This window comes from Lycium barbarum, chromosome 10, assembly GCF_019175385.1.
Source record: "Lycium barbarum isolate Lr01 chromosome 10, ASM1917538v2, whole genome shotgun sequence".
Taxonomy (NCBI): Eukaryota; Viridiplantae; Streptophyta; class Magnoliopsida; order Solanales; family Solanaceae; genus Lycium; species Lycium barbarum.
The window spans coordinates 124,795,666-124,816,856 of record NC_083346.1 but is presented as its reverse complement, the minus strand read 5'-3'; the positions used below and the strand labels follow the sequence as shown (position 1 = coordinate 124,816,856).

Here is a 21,191-nt window from a genome sequence, read left to right as displayed (position 1 = left end):
CCAAATCGTAAATTCTAAATATGTAAAACTTCAAATGCATTTATCATTTATAAATCAGGACAAAAACCCCATTACTCAAAACCATTACACCAGGAGAGAAAAAAAAAAAACAAGAATTAAGAACAATTTTTTTGCTCCAAGAATCATCATGAATAGAAACAAAATGTTATTATTTTTTTGGTATAGTTTGGGAACATTATTCTCATTCAATTATGTTTGTGTTGATAGCTTTGTTGGCCTTAACTGGGGTAGAATGGCTACACAAAAATTGGTACCGTCAATGGTGGTAGATTTGCTTTTACAAAATGGGATACCTGAATTGAAATTATTTAGCCCTAGTCAATACGTTCTTCCGGCCTTCGCTAACAGCAGTATTGGTGTCTCAGTTGCGTTTCAAGAAAACCAACTACGATGGATGAATAACTCCAAGGATATTCACGATTGGATCGAAAAATACGTCAAAAGACATGTTGATCATGGAGTTGATATCAGGTACTTCGTTTTTCTAATGTTGATCCTTTCTTATGTTCAATTTTATTTTATTTTTCCATGGAAAATGATACATAAGTGAAGTCCGTTCGTTTACGAAAATAAAACAGTTACTCCCTCCGTTTCGATTTATGATACTCTTGACATTCTGTCATTTTTAATACAGCTTCAAGATCCTAGAAACATTAAACTATTCAACTCCTAGACTTTGATTTGATGTTTTCTTTGTCAAATTAACTTTTCAACAATTACCTTAAAAGAAATTCATCATCACTAATGTAACATAATAGTCAGATCAATATCTCTAACTTAATTCCCCATATATAAAATGAAAGGCAGCAGTATTGGATCTAGAGTACCAAAATCAACGAGTTCACGAGAACCCATTAGCTTTTGTCAAAATCCTAATCCAATTACTATTGTATATTAACTTCAGGTCTTTGTTTAAACGCATAAACTTCAAAACGTAGATTTGCCTATAAGTTTGCAAGACTGCCTATAAATTTGAAAAGAGTGCCAATACATTGACATGAATGTCTATAACTTTTGCAATAAATTGATGAAGTAACTCGCTCTTCTGTATGGATAGAAGACCTTGAATCATTTCATATTAAAAAAAAAAAAAAAAAAAAAAAACAGTACATTTGAAAATGGCACAAGGTTCTGCATCAATAATCTTCTTGGTTCTCCATATGTATATTTTTGGGAAGTTGCACAGTTGGCCGTCAGCCATACGTTCAGCCTCTAGCCAATATACATAATATGTATACATATATTATGCATCTCCCGGCTATTATTTATGAACTTTTTCTATATTTTTTTCAGGTATCTTTACGTAGGAAATGAACCATTCAGCAGAAAATACAAGCAACGAACCTTTGGTGATGTCCTATACTTTATGGGAGAAGCTCGAAAATCCCTCGATCGTCACAATCTCACCCATATCAAAACTACAACAGCACACTTCACTGACATATTGACAAATGTGACAAAACCATCAAAAGGTGATTTTAGAGAAGATATAAAGGAATTAATGATTAATCTCTTAAAATTCCTCAAAGAAACAAAGGCCCCTTTGGTCATCAACATCTTCCCAATTTACTTAGTCGGCTCTAAGCAAATGCCGCTTGATTTTGCATTTTTTGACGAACGCTCTAATTACACTATCAAAGACGGCCCACATATTTACAAAAATATTTTCACTCTTACATATGATACCTTGGTTTCAGCACTAACAAAAGCAGGGTATCCGGATATGCAAATTATCATAGGACAAATTGGCTGGCCAACGGACGGTTACCCAAATGCAAATCCAAAAAATGCAGAAAGATTTCATCGTGGCCTACTTCGATATCTTAAAAGAAACGAAGGTACCCCTTTACATCCAAACAAGACAATGGACGTATACATCACAGGGTTATCCGATGAGAACAAGATTATAACAGAATGGGGCGAATATCAACGCCATTGGGGTATTTATAGACACGACGGATCACCTAAATACAAGATCGATTTCTCCATGCAAGATCACAACAGTGAACCAACTACGGCTAAAGGGACAGTGAAAATGCCAAATAGATGGTGTATGTATAACGAGAATATCTTTAATGGTAGCAAGGAGAAAGTGATGGAACACGTTAATTACGCGTGCAGCAAATCTGATTGCACCTTATTGTCACCTGGAGCTACATGCGATAACCTTAACTTCACTTGGAACGCATCGTTCGCGTTCAATATGTATTTCCAGATGAATGGTCAAAAGATCAACTATTGTGATTTCAATGGCTATGGTTATATTACCACAAATGATCCTTCTACAGCAACTTGTAGATTCCCCATTGAGATATTATCCGTCGAGCTTATTGATAATGGTGTGATACACCAATTGGTGGCTAGTTCTGGAGAGATATCCAAAGTAGTTTCAAACCCTACCATTTTACCAATTGGGTTGGCTTTGTCTGCATTAGTATGTATGATTTTATTGCTTTGCGTACTTATGTGGTTGCCCGGATAGGGGTTCGGCCGAACCCAGTAGTTTTTGCTCAAACAGTGTATTTGTATTAAGAAATTCATTAACTATGTGCAAATATAATAGTATTAGATTTAGTTTATTATCACTTGAAGTCATCATTCTACAATTCAGAACCCATAAAGTTGAAATTCTAGTTCCGCCTCTGCCTTCTTTTGAAAAGGTTTTTCTTCCAAATGATTGAAAGAAGTTTCTTTTTGAATGATCTTGGTAAAAAAAATGTGGAGAGTGAATGTGTCCATCTTAATTACCTTATTGTATGTTTACAAGCCTTGGAGTGTCACTGACTTAATTTTGGGATTTAATTCACAGAAAAAATAGAGTGTCACTGACTTAATTTGGGATTTAAATCACAAAAAAAAAACAAAGATTCTTTCTTCATCTTCTTGTTATTATTAAATGAAAGATTAAAAAAGCAAAATTTTCAACCCTATTTCTCAAACTAAAGTTCCAAATAGACTATTCCAGCTGAGCAATTACACATTTCAGAGTCTGCAGCATATAGATAACGTGAACATGCATGCTTTAAGTCGAGTAAACTTTAGTGGAAAAGAAACTCAAATCAATTAGGCTTTTAAAGACATATAACTTTGAAATTAAGCACACGAAACACGGAGGCCTGTAAAATTAGTAATGCCAATACCTTAAAGGAGTTATATTGCTTTTGTTTTTTATTAAGTAAACGTAAATACCTCAGAGGAGTTATCTCAAATCAAAAAAAGTTAAAAGGCCTTAATTTCTCTTCAAATTTATAAGCTTGTTGATCGTGTACCTGAAAGCAAATTCTAAATTCTATAGGTTTTTTATCGATAGGAATTATTACTTTTGATGGTTGTGTACCTGTAAGCATTTGTCATCCAAGTGTAGAAGGTAGCAGGGACATTGATAAATATAACTAGTTCATTCATCTGCTGTGTATGCTGCAAGCTTGATGAGCTTGTGCTCTAAGAATTTTTGTCAAAATACTAGTCATCCCTGCTAAGATATATGCTAAGCTTGTTATATTTAGTCTAATACAAAATGCAAAAACAGTTTACAAAGCAAACTAATAGCTTATTTGGCCAAGCTTTTAAAATCTGCTCATTTTGAAAAGTATCTTTGGTCAGAATTGCTTTTCGACAAAGTACTTTTATAGAGTAGCCGTTTGTGTTTGGCTAATTAATTTGACAAGCACTTTTGTCAATATTAAAGCAGTAATTTGTTGTTGATTAAGGTTTCAAAAGTGCTTCGGGGAAAGCTATTTTTTTTTAGCTTCTGAAAAATAGCTTATGCTACCACTCAAACCTCAAAAGCATTTATTTTTTTCCTAAAAGCTAGGTTAAACACCTTACCTAAAATAAGTCACTTTTTTCTGGAAGATAAAAATTTTTGGCTTTCCAAAGGCTGGCCAAACAGTCTATAAGATAGAAATATGAAAACAAAATTAAATCTGTTATATACCAATAAATTTGAATATTAAGCCCATGCAACATTTCCGTAAAAGTAGTGTCAATACCTCAAAAGAGTTAATCTCAAATCAAAAACAGGGAAAGGCCTTAATTTCATTTCAAAGTAAGACTCAATGGCTTACGATTTACTTGAAGATAAGACATGCGGGCCAAGTTAGCATTTGGTCATAGATTTTGGATCAGATTTTAAAAATTTATTTTCAAATATCTGTTTGGCCAGGAAATTTGAACAGATTTTGAAAATTTATCTTCAAAATATTTTCAAGTTCCAAACACCGGCTCAAACTAGTTTTTGGGAGAAATTTCGCCTCTACTCACAAAACTTCAAAAACATTTCAAGTAAAATGTATGTCCAAACACAACTTCAAATTCCACAAATCACAATTTCAAAAACTTGAAGTTTCAAGTTTCAAATTTCAACTTCAAAATCTACCCCACAGGAGCTACGTATGCACGAAACAATCGCTACCTTTAGCTTCAACCAGCATAATCTCACCTGTAGGAAGGCTGCCAAAAGGGGTCAAGTTCTTCCACTGTGGGATCAATTCACTAGGTAATTCGAATGTGTGCTTAGTCCAACTTTACTTTTTCCAATTTCGGCTCAATATGTTAAATTGGCTGCCATTCTTATATGCAAAGTGATGGAATACATGCATAAACAGCGGAAGCAAATAATCAGGATCGAATTTGCATGTAATATATACAACACATAATCAAGATCTTAATCAAACATAAAATTGATACTTATCTCTTAAAGCGTGAATGCGATCACGTATAGCCTTCAGCAAAAGCTATCCACGCGTTCATCCTTCAGTTCCACAGTCTTCTACTGTGTAACCCGAATAATATCAGAATTTGCGAAATTTGTGTAGGCGAATTTCTATGAAAAAGGTGTAGAAACTTATAATGGCCGTCATATCTTTATGAAATAAGAGTCATTTTATAACTACAGGTTTTAGGGTTTACACCTTTTTTCCAAAACCTGCTATGTCTTACTTTTCCATCAAGAAATAGAATTCCATTTAATTCTTTATTCTTCGGGCACAGCAAGGACCACATAATTTAATTACGAGACTTCCTATTATGAAATTAATTCGAAATGTCTAAATTAATTCTACCATAATAAATTATGAATTATTCCACTAAAAATTTGTAATTGCACTCATCAGTTCAATTTCGAAATCTTTCATTAAATCTTATTTAACTCCTCATGTTAAGATTACAGATACCAATCAATTCAATTAAATTACTGACAATTTAATTCATTAACTAATTAAATCCTTTGTACTTCCGCTTAATTTATTTAATGACGGATACAAAATCCACCGGCAGGGTTTTCACATGAAAACTTATAAGCATCCATAAAGGGGTATCACCAATCTCAAAGTCGAGACATGAATTCTATCAACTAATTATTATTTCTCAGATGTATTTTGCCATTATCCAATTGACCAGGAATATATAGACCCGCAATTGAGTCGTACTTTTTAATAAATCAAAATAATGAACAAATCACGTTGATCATAATAATCATATCAAGATTAAGAGTATAAGTACATTTAATGAGCTAGAGAGGTTGTTTTATATATTCAGTACAAAAACACTTTGGTTCGTTCAATACATACAAAATGTACTAGCACAAGAAGTCGGAACTATACCATTCTCATAATGAAGATAATTATATTTAATCTTGTGCTACAATCATACCGATAGCTTTGTCCAATTTCCATCTTAGATTGTGAATATAACTTTATACTTTTAAGAGCCGATTCTTTAATCTTTCGTGTATAAGCTAAACTCTATATACTAAATCATCTACTATATAAGTAAATGACACACATACTAGTACATGATCTATTTAACTCTTTATTAAAATTGAATAAATAATAGTTCTATAATGAATACTATATCCGAACACATGGTTAATAGTATATATTCCAACACAAAGACCAGATATATATCTGCTTAATTGCATGGCAGGACCATATAAAACACTTGAATTTAGCTTAGGGAGAGTTGTTGTAAAATAGTGTTGATTGAGATCAAAACAAATCACCACTTTATCTTAACACTCTGCCACGACACTGCTAGAAACAGAGGTTCCCACCGACATTCAGTGGGAAATTTGTTGTCACGACCCAACCCCGTAGGCCATGACTAGTGTCCGTGCTGGACACCCAAACGTACCCAATAACCCAAACCAGCATATTTGTAGAATATATCAATATAAAAGTCAATTGGCGCTACCAGATATTGCAGGTGAACAGATATAGCACGTGGAAGCCGATAAGGCCGTCACAGATCATAGTAACCCAAAAACATATACAGAACCCACACAAGTATGTCTACAGACCTCTACAAAACATAACAGAATCATAAGACGGGACAGGGCGCCGTCGTACCCTTGAATAGCGTACATATATACAATAGCAGAAGACTGTACCAAAATATAGGCTCCGGATAAAGGAGCGCTCCAAAATAGCAGAATAAAGTCCTAAGCGGGCGGATCAACAAACCTGTCGTCTGTACCTGCGCGGCATGAAAACGCAGCCCCCGAAGGAAGGTGGTCAGTACGAAATATGTACTGAGTACGTAAAGCACGGAACGTAGTAAACAAAGTCATAATTGAAGCAGAAGATACAGAAAATGAACGGAATATCCAGATTAGCAAAATGCTGATCATATAGCATAAATAGTATTCGCTGAAAACATGTGTCGTACCTGGTCCCATTACGGAACAAGATCATAACCGAAACAGAACTTACAGAGGAGTGAGTGTAACATCCGAAGTATCAAATGCATATTTTCCAAAACATGAGGAGTGTGTACAGAAACATATACCATATCATATCCGACCCCTGCCAAGGGACTCGGTAAACAGAACGTGGCCACCCCCTGACGCTGGTGCCACAACACATAAGGAGCAGAATAGGGGATAACCCCGTAACATAACATATCATATCAGATGGCCATATCAGATCATATCATATCAGAATGTGTGTACATGGCACAGCATACTCCACAACCCATGTACATATATACCTGCCCCCTCACATCGAGGCACGGCGAACAATGCAGTGGAATACGCTTGACAACATATCCTGGCCCGGGCTCAGTGTGGGAAACATTGAGGCATCCACGAATTGAGTAGTGAGAAACTAAATGCAATAAAAATACCATATATTTCCAGAGACTCAATGAGGCATATCGGATGACAAATCAAACCAATGAAATCGGACAGAATCATAGTAAGTGTATGTCGTATGTCATAATGAGTTACGGAAGAATAATCCTTCTGGGATCACTTTCATATTCCAAAATATTTTACCAGACTCGAGGGAATCATTAAAACAATTTTCCTTAGTAGTTAAAAGGATAGTTAAAACGTTTCATTTTATATTGTTCGAAAATAAGGCAATAGTACAATAAAAGGCAAAGCGGGAATAGTGGGAGACTAAATGAGACACAAAATGTCATACCTTTACAGAGATTCAATAAAGTATTTAGAATAAGTATCATTGGTAGTTAGAAGAGTAGTTAAGGCGTTTCCTTTAGAACCGCTTGAAATTAAGTTATAAACATAAAAAGCGTAAAATCGGAAATAGTGGTCCACCTCGGGACAACCGAAGCGAAGGGCACGAATTACGTATATTATGCCTATGGAATCACCTATAGAGGTCCTAGGGACATTCCATAACTTTCTAGACAATTTGTAAAAGTTTGCATAATTCTTTCAACCAAAATATCCTTAAAGGATTCAATTCCATTGAATGGATAAAGGGATATTTTCAAATGCGGATTCCGATGAACAGAGTACTTTCCGAGGCTCAAATCCGATCCTAGTACACCTAGGACATGCCAAAAGAAGAATCGGGATAGCTTTACATACCTTGTATGCTCTTTACGCCTTTCCAAATTCGATTCCCGTTTTGCCCAAAATCTGCAATTGGTCACATTTACCAATTCTCAATTTCCAATCTTTAAGTATTCAATCTTTATTCATAATTGCCTACAGAAATTTGGGCAGCATCTCCCCTATACATATAGCATCCCCGAGAATTTAACTCGGCCAAAACAATCAACAACAACCCAACAACAACACCAACAACAACAACAATCAATATAGGACACAATATAACACAACTAGTCTTCTTTCCGACATAATGTTAGACCACTATATACTAATTCAATCACATGGAAAATTAATCAATTTGGTGGGCTTGGACCAGGTATGTCCGGCCACCCCCTCACTTTGGGCCTAAATTTTTCTTTTCATTTTTTTGGGCCAACTCGGTTGGTCCCGAGTTGGGCCTAGCCCACTGACCTTTCGACCTTAAAACGTCCATATCTCCTTGTACCGACGTCACCTTGGATCCCACGACCTATGGATGGAAAGCTAATTCACTTATCTACAACTTCAATTCCTTGGTATGTTTCCAAATTCCAAACTTATAATACCGTTTTTGCCCCTCCAAGTCAGGTCACCCGAAAACGTTTTCTTAAAAATATTCGTTTGAAGGGCTTCCACTTTGATTTGGCCCAAGGGTCCTTCATGAGTTGTGTTTAACTTTACATATGTGATTCATATAGCTTGTCACATGTTCCAAAAAAAAATCTTGACGTGTAGGCCCCACCTCAACTTACAATTACTCCGACGTTCAAAAATACGGGATGTAACATCCTCCCCCCCTTTAGAACATTCGTCCTCGAATGTTCATCTAGCCATATGGGGTATTATAATACGTCGGAGAGGTCTCTTTCTTTCCTTCAAAATTTCCCAAACGTTACTATTACTGTCCCCCTTTTTACGTACTCGCCCTTTTTTTTTCTATTTCCGAACATCGTTGTGCTGGAACGTCCCGGCCTTAGCTGGCGACGGAACTAGTGTCAATTTACTTATAATATCTGTACCATGTCTTTCGCTTTGTTTCTCAAATTCTGTTCAGTTAATATCTTTCATACCTCGCGACACTGGCTGCTGAGGTCCACCTGTCGATTGGTACAGTCATGAATGGGGTGTCATATGCACACATACACATTTACTACCATTTCGCTCACAAAACAATTCCCAAACGCCTATTCAAACTTACTCTCGGTCCAAAGCTGCATTGCGCTATCTTCTTCATTTACATATACAACATATACCACTGTCAAGGGGGAAGTTCTTATTATTTAGGTTAGTTAGGTATTTCCATTTCTCACCAGCTTATCTTGTCTTAGTCTACCCGACTTCTTGAGGGTTTTTAATCACTCCGCATATCCTAATCTCCTTTAGGTTATCCCAAATTTTCCATTCGTCCCTTATTCCTATACTTGAGAAAATTTTTGTACATTTCCCAGGGGGTCACCCATCCCAGAATTGCTCTGGCCCTGGCACGCTTAACCTTACAACTTTAATGCATTTAAGCACGTTAAAGCCGGTATAAGTACACCAATTGCCCCGCACTTCTTTTGTCACGTAATTTATGACAAGTCGGGGTCTTGACAGCTTCTCAGAACGTTCTCTTAGCGGGACCCACCCCGACCTAGCGAGAATTCTTTTATTTTTTTTCTGACTATATCGTCTTCAATATTTACCTCCATGTATATATATTATATATATTTGAGTCGTGAGCGAACTACTCAATTCCCGACTGCTTGTCATACACTTTGTATCCTTTCAATTAGAGGAAACTTGATCGTTGGACATTTTTGCCCTTCCACATATTTTGCCCTTCACATGGGCTGTGCTAAAGCAAAAGGGGGTTGGAACATATTTCTAGTCCATTTAAATAAATTGCTAATTTGATACTCATATATACTTTCTCGAGATAAAATTCTCCAAATAAGGGTAATGCTTCTTACAAATGACATGGAGGGTATCTCTTAAACTTTAATCCAACACAGTGGGTTTGCCCTATCGGTATCGACCCTCAAGACATGCTAAGAATTTATATCTCATTTTCCTCTTCATATTCCTAGAAAGATTTGGGCAGAGGTTCCTCTGTATTTTTTACTATCCCAAAACCTGTACTCAGGAAATACCAACCATGCCTCACAGGGCCAACACATATACGTATATACATATCATATCATATCGCATCATAGCCACGCGGGGCTAACAATTTCAAATAAAAGTATAAAGATACCGAGGCTTACCTCGCATGCCTAACTCAAACTGCACCTACTACACTTTCCTGTTTATATTTTTTTTTTCTTTCCAATCTTCAGCTTCATGTTTCAATCGTATTTCAAACACCTTACCCAGCATACATCTTTCATACCATTACTTACCTGTGTACTGTGTAGCTTCCAATATCATCAGTCACTGTCTTACGTCGATACCGTTCTCCAGCTGAAATCAGAGGTTAGTAAAAAAAAGGAATTCATTTCCTACAGCTGGCTCCATCGCACGATCTAAGATTAAAAGAAAGGTAACACCCTAAATGTCCTGTAGCCTCCTGTTTATAGATGTGGTGCACAACACACCGATAAACAAGACTCTACTAGACACGGTCTGTAGACACTCCGAGGACGAACCGCTCTGATACCACTTTTGTCACGACCCAACCCCGTAGGCCATGACTAGTGTCCGTGCTGGACACCCAAACGTACCCAATAACCCAAACCAGCATATTTGTAGAATATATCAATATAAAAGTCAATTGGCGCTACCAGATATTGCAGGTGAACAGATATAGCACGTGGAAGCCGATAAGGCCGTCACAGATCATAGTAACCCAAAAACATATACAGAACCCACACAAGTATGTCTACAGACCTCTACAAAACATAACAGAATCATAAGACGGGACAGGGCGCCGTCGTACCCTTGAATAGCGTACATATATACAATAGCAGAAGACTGTACCAAAATATAGGCTCCGGATAAAGGAGCGCTCCAAAATAGCAGAATAAAGTCCTAAGCGGGCGGATCAGCAAACCTGTCGTCTGTACCTGCGCGGCATGAAAACGCAGCCCCCGAAGGAAGGTGGTCAGTACGAAATATGTACTGAGTACGTAAAGCACGGAACGTAGTAAACAAAGTCATAATTGAAGCAGAAGATACAGAAAATGAACGGAATATCCAGATTAGCAAAATGCTGATCATATAGCATAAATAGTATTCGCTGAAAACATGTGTCGTACCTGGTCCCATTACGGAACAAGATCATAACCGAAACAGAACTTACAGAGGAGTGAGTGTAACATCCGAAGTATCAAATGCATATTTTCCAAAACATGAGGAGTGTGTACAGAAACATATACCATATCATATCCGACTCCTGCCAAGGGACTCGGTAAACAGAACGTGGCCACCCCCTGACGCTGGTGCCACAACACATAAGGAGCAGAATAGGGGATAACCCCGTAACATAACATATCATATCAGATGGCCATATCAGATCATATCATATCAGAATGTGTGTACATGGCACAGCATACTCCACAACCCATGTACATATATACCTGCCCCCTCACATCGAGGCACGGCGAACAATGTAGTGGAATACGCTTGACAACATATCCTGGCCCGGGCTCAGTGTGGGAAACATTGAGGCATCCACGAATTGAGTAGTGAGAAACTAAATGCAATAAAAATACCATATATTTCCAGAGACTCAATGAGGCATATCGGATGACAAATCAAACCAATGAAATCGGACAGAATCATAGTAAGTGTATGTCGTATGTCATAATGAGTTACGGAAGAATAATCCTTCTGGGATCACTTTCATATTCCAAAATATTTTACCAGACTCGAGGGAATCATTAAAACAATTTTCCTTAGTAGTTAAAAGGATAGTTAAAACGTTTCATTTTATATTGTTCGAAAATAAGGCAATAGTACAATAAAAGGCAAAGCGGGAATAGTGGGAGACTAAATGAGACACAAAATGTCATACCTTTACAGAGATTCAATAAAGTATTTAGAATAAGTATCATTGGTAGTTAGAAGAGTAGTTAAGGCGTTTCCTTTAGAACCGCTTGAAATTAAGTTATAAACATAAAAAGCGTAAAATCGGAAATAGTGGTCCACCTCGGGACAACCGAAGCGAAGGGCACGAATTACGTATATTATGCCTATGGAATCACCTATAGAGGTCCTAGGGACATTCCATAACTTTCTAGACAATTTGTAAAAGTTTGCATAATTCTTTCAACCAAAATATCCTTAAAGGATTCAATTCCATTGAATGGATAAAGGGATATTTTCAAATGCGGATTCCGATGAACAGAGTACTTTCCGAGGCTCAAATCCGATCCTAGTACACCTAGGACATGCCAAAAGAAGAATCGGGATAGCTTTACATACCTTGTATGCTCTTTACGCCTTTCCAAATTCGATTCCCGTTTTGCCCAAAATCTGCAATTGGTCACATTTACCAATTCTCAATTTCCAATCTTTAAGTATTCAATCTTTATTCATAATTGCCTACAGAAATTTGGGCAGCATCTCCCCTATACATATAGCATCCCCGAGAATTTAACTCGGCCAAAACAATCAACAACAACCCAACAACAACACCAACAACAACAACAATCAATATAGGACACAATATAACACAACTAGTCTTCTTTCCGACATAATGTTAGACCACTATATACTAATTCAATCACATGGAAAATTAATCAATTTGGTGGGCTTGGACCAGGTATGTCCGGCCACCCCCTCACTTTGGGCCTAAATTTTTCTTTTCATTTTTTTGGGCCAACTCGGTTGGTCCCGAGTTGGGCCTAGCCCACTGACCTTTCGACCTTAAAACGTCCATATCTCCTTGTACCGACGTCACCTTGGATCCCACGACCTATGGATGGAAAGCTAATTCACTTATCTACAACTTCAATTCCTTGGTATGTTTCCAAATTCCAAACTTATAATACCGTTTTTGCCCCTCCAAGTCAGGTCACCCGAAAACGTTTTCTTAAAAATATTCGTTTGGAGGGCTTCCACTTTGATTTGGCCCAAGGGTCCTTCATGAGTTGTGTTTAACTTTACATATGTGATTCATATAGCTTGTCACATGTTCCAAAAAAAAATCTTGACGTGTAGGCCCCACCTCAACTTACAATTACTCCGACGTTCAAAAATACGGGATGTAACATTTGTGTAATAAAACATGATTTTCCCACCTCATTTTCATCGAATCAGATCACTGGGACAATGCATGCTGGGAAACAGGTTCTCATTAAACATTGGAAAACTTGTTATTTTTGTCGCGTGAAAACATTATTATGTAGATTCTTCCCACCGACATTCAGTGGAAAATTTCAGTGGGAAAATAGTAATTTTTTAGTAGTGAGAATACTCGCACATGTCTTCTCCCAGCGTAATAATCTCGAACTCACAGCCTGTAATCTACTTTGAGCAGCTTATAAATAGGGGCGGAGCTAAAGCTTATCTACGGGTTCGACAGAATCATTATTTTCGGCTCAAATTCTTTATTTGTGTTTTAAAATCTACCTAAAATGTATAAATAATAAGCTGCGTTTATAGAATTTTGAACCTATAAACTCAAAATCCTTTGAGGCGCAACTATTATTTTTATCCTTTTGGTATCTACAGTTTTTTACATTGCATTTTAAAGATTTAATAGAACTTTCTTGCTGTTTAAAGTTTTTTTTTTAAAAAAAAAAATCGCACTATTTTTGTCAAATTTAACGAATACAAATAGTTAAAAAATTTGATGGAGAATAAAAGTTTTGAACTTTTAACAAACTTAAAGGACCAAAATTATTCAATACATACTTAAATGATTATTTTGAACCTACCTTCAAACATAAGGGGGCCATTCTTGTCACTTTCTCGTATCTAAATTATCAAAACCAGTGGTAGACAAATTTAGAAGTATATTAACATTCAGACATTTTAATCTTAAAATTAACAAACGGGTCCCCGAAAAGAGAAACAAGAACAGTTGTTTTTTTAAAGAGAAACAACAACAATTGTTAGAATAAATGGAACATGAGCAAGTTTTAAAGTAGGAAGGATAGTTCTTATTATTATGTAAATTGAGACCAATGCAACAAAAAGATTGATTGCATCAAAATGTTAAAAGCAAAGAGGATATTTTTATTATGTAAACTGTGATCAATGGAAAAAAAGATAGATTAGCAAACTCAACTGCTAGAAGAGACGTGAGTACAACATACAGTAATTAAAAAAAAATATAAAAAAATTAACTGTTTCAAGTAGCAAATTGTAGGAGCTCTTCATCTTTCTCAAGTGCTAACATGTCTTGTTCCTTCATCCAGGTTAACACTTCCACTCCATCCCTATTTTTATTGTCCATCAAGACCAACATGTTTTTAACTGTCCACTACTTCCCATAATTACTTTTTCAGGCTTTCCCTGTTGGAAAAAATCTTGAATTCACGGAAATATTCGTAGCTTGAGGCGTGTCAATTAAGACATTATCCTTAAGGATATTTCACCCGGTTAAGGTGTATCCCCCAGGATTCAACAAACTTTTCTAGTACAAAATTAGGAGCCAGAATCTAACAAAGATTAAATTATTTTATGAAACCCAGCAAAAGGAAGTGAGGAGTAGAAGAATGTTTGTTTTTTCCTTCTTTCTGTATCTGTTTTATCAAAGAAAAGATATTGAAATTTATAGGCTTAAGAAGTTAAATCAGAGAACTTTTCAACGACTAGTCATAGAGGCTAATCAAAGCTAGTAAAAGCTCAGCAAATAACGTGGGACTTGAATACACATAATAGCACTTAATACTATTCAAGGATATCAATGTGGGTCATCAGTTACTATTTCAAAAAGCTACAGCTACATGATATTATTAGAATATCAAATACTCATCAAGAAAGAATGAATCTAGACCATAAAGGGGACCAAAATTCAACCATAAAGGCTGACCAAAATTCAGTTACAAAACGTTTGGGACAATCAATTTCTCTCATTAAGAAATCTGTCATTAAGGCTAATAAACTATAGAATTAATACTCTTATTTCAAAGTAGTCATTAGGAATAGTCCTTCTATTTTTGAGATATTAGACAAAAAATAATATTTTTCTAACATTCCCCATCCAAAGTCTACATCATAAAAGGGGATGTTTTTGAGGCTGCTAAATCTATAGAGATCATGACTTGAATTTTTTTAAAAACATATCATTTGCTTCTTCATATAGTTCAAAGCGTTATAGGTAGAAATTCATTTGTTTTAGCATGTTTATATTTTCGTCGAAATTCTTCTTTCGCCTTTTGTAGTTTACTAACCAATTGTGGTAGATCCATTTCATTTTCTTCTGATGTTAATATAGAAAAGAGAGAACCTATGTTTCCCATAGTGTTTTTTGGCAATGGAGGGCGTAAACTCGCAGCCTGGTGTAGTACGGATGGACGAATCGAACCAGACGTCGCCTTTTTTGTAGCCATGGCCCATTGGTAAATGAATGCTGACACAACTTCTGTGTCAGTCAGATTTTGTACTTCTGATTGATCTATAACCCCAGCTTTTAGTATGGCTAATTTAGATGACGAGAACGTAAAACTTTTGGACAAACATTCTTCTCTTTCTGGGACAATGTTAAAATTAGATATGTTTGATAAGTCGTCTTTTATAGGTGGAAAAAAAGATGCTCCATTAAATTGAGGATTTGGTAATTCTGAACTTGCATTACGTACTATAGTAGCCCAATCGTTAATGAAGTTGCCAATCGTGTATCCATCCGCGACCTTATGTGTCAAACATGCACTGACTGCTATTCCTCCACAAATGAAATAACTAAGTTGAAACACTGCAAGACTACCATCATGCATACGAAGATATACCTGGGATTCCCTTGGGATAGACTAAATTTTCTTTATCAGCATAAGGATCGTTGAGAATTTCAGACATTGGACAATCTATTTTTGTAGTGAAGAACTCAACTCCATTATCATTACAATCAACTGAGACATTTCCATTCAACTTCCCTGCCATAGGATAATAATGGGTCAAAACTTTTGAAAGGGACTTCTCAAGATGTTCTGATAAATTACTTGGTTTATTTGACCATGTGTTGCTCAATTTAGGGTAAAAAAAGGCAAAAGGGACATAAATACCACCAGTCATTTGATCAAGGTAAGAGAGTTTGTGACAACGAAGTGAAATTGGAGTAGGAGAATATGGTTTGATTATTTTTTTACAAACTGAGGATACAATGCGTGATAATTAAACTCATCTTAGATAGGAGTGATAGCAATATGTTTCAAGTACAAAAGTTAAAATAATGTTGTGTGGTTTGTAGACTTGGTGAGGAAAACGGAACTTTATATAATAGGTAATTAATACAATCAAGTCTCTATATAATTATCATTCGTTATAACAGTATTTTACTGTGATGGCCAGATTTTCCGTGGAACCAATTTTTCATGTTATATTTTACTTCTCTATAACGTCATTCTACCTATAATAACAATGTCATTTATTATAGTGGTACACTCTTTGTAAAATTACATCTCTATAACAGCCACACTCAAATATTATGTAATAATATTTTGTAAGAAATATATTATGTATAAAAAAAGAATATTAAAATAGTTATGGTAATCATCAAGGAAAAGCTCTTGAATTATTTTTTACGTAAAGTTTGGACAAAATCTTCACCAATTCAACAGTTATATTATCATTAAGAGACTGAAATTTACTAAACAACCTACAATTGTAAGATTCTCATGTCAAGCTTGAAATATTTAAAATTTTCAACTAACTTTAAATGCATATGTTCCTTAGATTTTTAATTCTTATCAATACAGTACAACTAGTTATGAATTTATTAGCCACTTCAATTTTTAATTGATGAAATATGAAAATCAATTGAGATTTTAAAATAACAAGTATTTTGTTTTCGTTTATAACATAAAAGTTACAGAACAATAAATCTTTGCGCACTTTTATTTATAATAGCTAAATGAGATCCAAAACATCAAATGTCAATATACATACATAACAACATCTCATTATAACAGCCGTAAATTTTCGGACAAATACTGCCGAGATTCGACTGTATTCGATTTTGAAACTATGTACACTTCATTATAACAGCCGTAAATTTTCGAACAAATACTGCCGAGGTTCGACTGTATTCGATGTAAAACTATGTAGTGCTGTTGATTCAACATGATAAATGCGATAGATATCTTTTTGAGGTAGTTACAATCTTTGACTAACATAATAAAGAGTCTTAGATATCTTCTATGATAACCTTACATTTAGAGTGTGTTTGGTATGAAGGACAATTTTACGACAAAAAATATTTTTCTAGAAAATAACTGGTTTTCTGATTTATTTTATTGTGTTTTATAAGTAAACAGAAAATACAATCCCAAAAATGTTTTATATAATTTAGGCAAATTCTTTAGGGGTCAGGGTCGGTAGTGGCTAGTGGATGGGTTGGGGCGGTTTGTGGTGGGGTGAGATGAGGTCTTAGCTATGAGGAGGAGATAATCGGCGTGAAATGTTATTTATATATGAAAGTTGTTTTCTTTACTTTCACTAAGGAACTCATTCTCCTTATTCTTAATCAACTCATTTCCTAAAAAAAAAAAAAAAAAACAGAAAAGGTTTTTCTCCATATACCAAACCTATATCCTTAATTTATGAACACTAAAGAATTGAAGTTCCATAGTACGAAAGGTGGCACTAGAGAGTAATTGGTCAATAATTTGATTGTGAATTTTGTGGATGTTGGTTCCAAAGAAATAATAGTTCTCCGGAAAAAGCTTCATATTTAGCTATTTAAAATAAAACATGAGAAGAACTAGATACTCTCCGGAAAATATTTTTTAGAAGAACACTTTCGGTGAGGAAGTTATTTTCTAATGGTTGATTAATAGTAGAAAATGTTTTCCTTGGGAGAAAATAACTTCCTTGGCTTATGAGCGGAAGTCATTTTTCGTAAAAAAAAATATTAGCCCTAACGTTATATTACTTGTTTCAACTAACACTTAGACATTATTATTAATCTGCAGTATTCAAAATGTTATGAGGACACTCTCTAATTTGTTAATATCATTTAATAAATATATTATTTTTAGAAAATATTTTTCGCTCATCAACCAAACACCGGATAACCTTTTCCGGAAAATATTTTTATTAAAGAAAATAATAATGGAAAATGATTGTTGTCTAAATACACTTACCTATCCTTCTTAAAATGAGAAATGGTTATTTGATCTTTTAGTTATATGATCCTTTTATAAGATATTTTCATTTTTTACACATAAGAGATCTGGAAAAAAAAAACATATAAGATATCTGAGAAAAGTCATTTTCCTCTATTCAAATTGTAAAACGCCAAAAGATTTTATTTCCTTCACGATCACGATAGAAAGTCGTCGAACGTATAGTCTAATCGAATGGAAAACTCAACTTTCACTATACACACTTTCTTCATCCTTGTATATAATAATGTAATTTTAACGGCTAAAAAACCTTTAGATGAGCAATTTCTGTACAGGCTTAGGCAGGATGCCAAGCTGCTTAAACATTAATTAGATGTAATAATCATAAATTCCATAAAGCAGCATATAGCCAAGCCTAATTAATTAATGATAGCTGCAAAAAGAGTAAATGTTCTAATTAACTCACACGTTTATTTCACTAGGCAATTTAAATTTCGAGATACAATAATTTTTTCGTATGAGTTCCATAGTTATGGAGGAGGGCAAATCCTTTTAAAAATGGTAGGAAATAACGATTTTGCTTGTGATTTTCAAATGTTCCAGAGTAAAGAAAAGAAGGAAACTTTACTTTAGTCTCATCTCACAAGTGACATGTGTATGATATATAGACTACATACTAGGCAGAGATAGGCCCGTGCCAGCAAGGGCCCAATGGTATAAAAGTTGGAGATGCATTATATATTATTTTGTCGAAACAAAAGTAAGACTCGCACTTATTAGTCTCAAGAGAAGTATATGCACAATCACAACGACAAAAAATTTCATACATTTATGTACATCTTTTAAATTACAAAACATACCAGAGGTGCCAAAACATTCAGGAAATCAAAAAAAAAAAATGTCTTCAAACCATCAGTTGTTCCTTTCCTCCCAGATTGTCTAGAGCATACAGACACAGACAAGTACAACGTTCCAGGCGGCCTTATGTTTCTTTGTCAGCTTCTTACCAGCTGCTAGTAGTACCACTTAAATCACCAGCATGGTCCATTTAACTTCAACCAGAAAGAGGAACATTTGTGATAGCTCAAATGGCGATGGGTGCAGTGCAAATAAAGCAATTGACGTTTTCTAAGTTAATGGAGCAAAGGTAACATCTCTTGTATAAGGTGTAACCTCTTTTCTGCAAATTCGCCAGTGCCAGATGATCATTGTGCAATGTTGTCCATACAAAACCAAATGACATTGAGTGAAGCCTTACATTTCACTCAACTACCGGACATAACATAGAAACTACAAAATAAGGATAGAAACAAGTGTCAGTAATAGACAACACCGGCAAAAAAAGATGGAGAAAGATGAAAAACATCGGTGCAACTGGAAGGGAAAAAGAAATAACCAAACGAAATTACTACCCTGATTTGTTACAGTTATTTATTTAATCTATCCTAAAATACCCAATTTAAAAACCTCAAAATCCAAATAAGCACAATTAGAGGTCCAATCCATAGCGAAAAATTAGATCATAAAACTAATTTTGAACACCTTGAATAGAGCAAAAATCGAGCTTGAAAGTAGCCGGCCGGTTTCTTAGAGTTTCCAGAAATCTAACTAATTTTTGGGAGGAAAACAGCACGATAATGAAAGGGATAAAGAAATGCCGACCAAACAGAGGTAAAGCAAAAGCAGAACAAACAAGTGATGGAGGCAGTGGAATCTGCAACTGCAGACGATAAGTGATACGTGGCTTCTGAGTGTAACACGTGCACAGGGATTTATCTGCTTATCTCAAAATGACTAATATACCCTCAGTTGGAATTTTAATTCCTCAGAAGCAGCCATGTCGAAATAAGGCTCTTCTATAATATAGAATATAGAATGTCATGAAAAGAAAAAGAAAAAAAAGGAATTGCAGACTAATATATAATATCTATATTAAATTGTACTTAGCACTTCATATATCTTGATTAATTCATGACTTTTGGCCTAACTGAATTTAAGTATGTTTAATTTCATTTGTTGTTTTGTAGTCTTCTTGTTTTAAAGACGGATTACGTTAATTAAAATGCGCTGGCTTCCAATTAAAATTTGGAGTTTACTGCCTCATGAGCTCACGCGAATTGGGGCGATCACATCTTCCCTGGGTGCAACCACACCTATAGTAGAAACTGATATTATCACTGAACCTTGTCATTTAACGTATACATATATATGTTAGTGTCATTTGACCCGTGCTAAGCCCGGTCCAAACCGACATTAAAAATTTAATTTGTAGATATTTTTTTGCTCTTGGTTCTTTATTTTTGTAATATCAATTTGACATTTTTGAAAGACTTCTAAAATATTAAAGTCTAAAAACGTATGTTAAAGGAAAACATTTTTCTTAGTTTATCTATTAGATTATTTTTTTTTGAAAAATTGATAATTGAAAGCTCTTCTAATTTAATTTTTTTGAGATTAAGTCCTGGATGATCCAAATTGAGTTTTTAATATGTTAAATTAATTTCATTTGAGTTCTTTGAATTGAATTAATATTGGCTAACTTATTTTTTACCAAAACATATTTTGCAAAATAACGGATAATTAATATGTTATATAATTTAAGATAATAGTTAAGTTCAATATGAAAAAAATTATTACTTCTAAATTATATAAAATATATTGTCCAGTTTTTTACAAAATATACTTTTTGCAATTGTCTAGTATTATTACTGTATCGAGATCAAATTATATTTCTTTAAATACAATGTTTTTCAATCATTTTTAGATATCTTGTAGTTCCTCTTTTAATATAGTAATTTATTAGCTAATTCTATGCTAAAAGTGCGCTCACATAAAATTTGATTAATTAACTAGCATACTTGGGAATTCATTTTTCGATTAAGACGGAAGGGCTATTATTTACATTTTTGATAAATTTTAAAAGTATTTAACAATGATATATTGAAACAAGTTTAATAATATTTTCACATAAAAGACTCAAAAATGTATGAGTATGTTTTGTGGGACCACTATAACATTTTTTTTTCATCACATCATCTTTTTTAGTGGCATAAAAAAAGCCCTAAAAGTTCTTAAAATTTACCAAAATGTGTGCACAATTTATAAAGTCATAAAAATTTCAA

The 21,191-nt window shown here is 34.7% G+C and overlaps 1 protein-coding gene and 1 pseudogene across 1 annotated transcript; one reads left to right on the top strand and one right to left on the bottom strand.

Annotated features, from left to right (window-relative positions):
* The first annotated feature begins 253 nt into the window (after positions 1-253).
* Positions 254-2,503, top strand: LOC132613465 (glucan endo-1,3-beta-glucosidase 8-like). The gene is made up of 2 exons (XM_060327485.1): positions 254-492; positions 1,315-2,503. The coding sequence occupies exons 1-2, from the start codon at positions 254-256 to the stop codon at positions 2,501-2,503; spliced, it is 1,428 nt and encodes a 475-aa protein (XP_060183468.1).
* An 11,551-nt stretch (positions 2,504-14,054) lies between these two features.
* Positions 14,055-16,117, bottom strand: LOC132613464 (acylsugar acyltransferase 3-like; annotated as a pseudogene).
* Between the last annotated feature and the right edge of the window lie 5,074 nt (positions 16,118-21,191).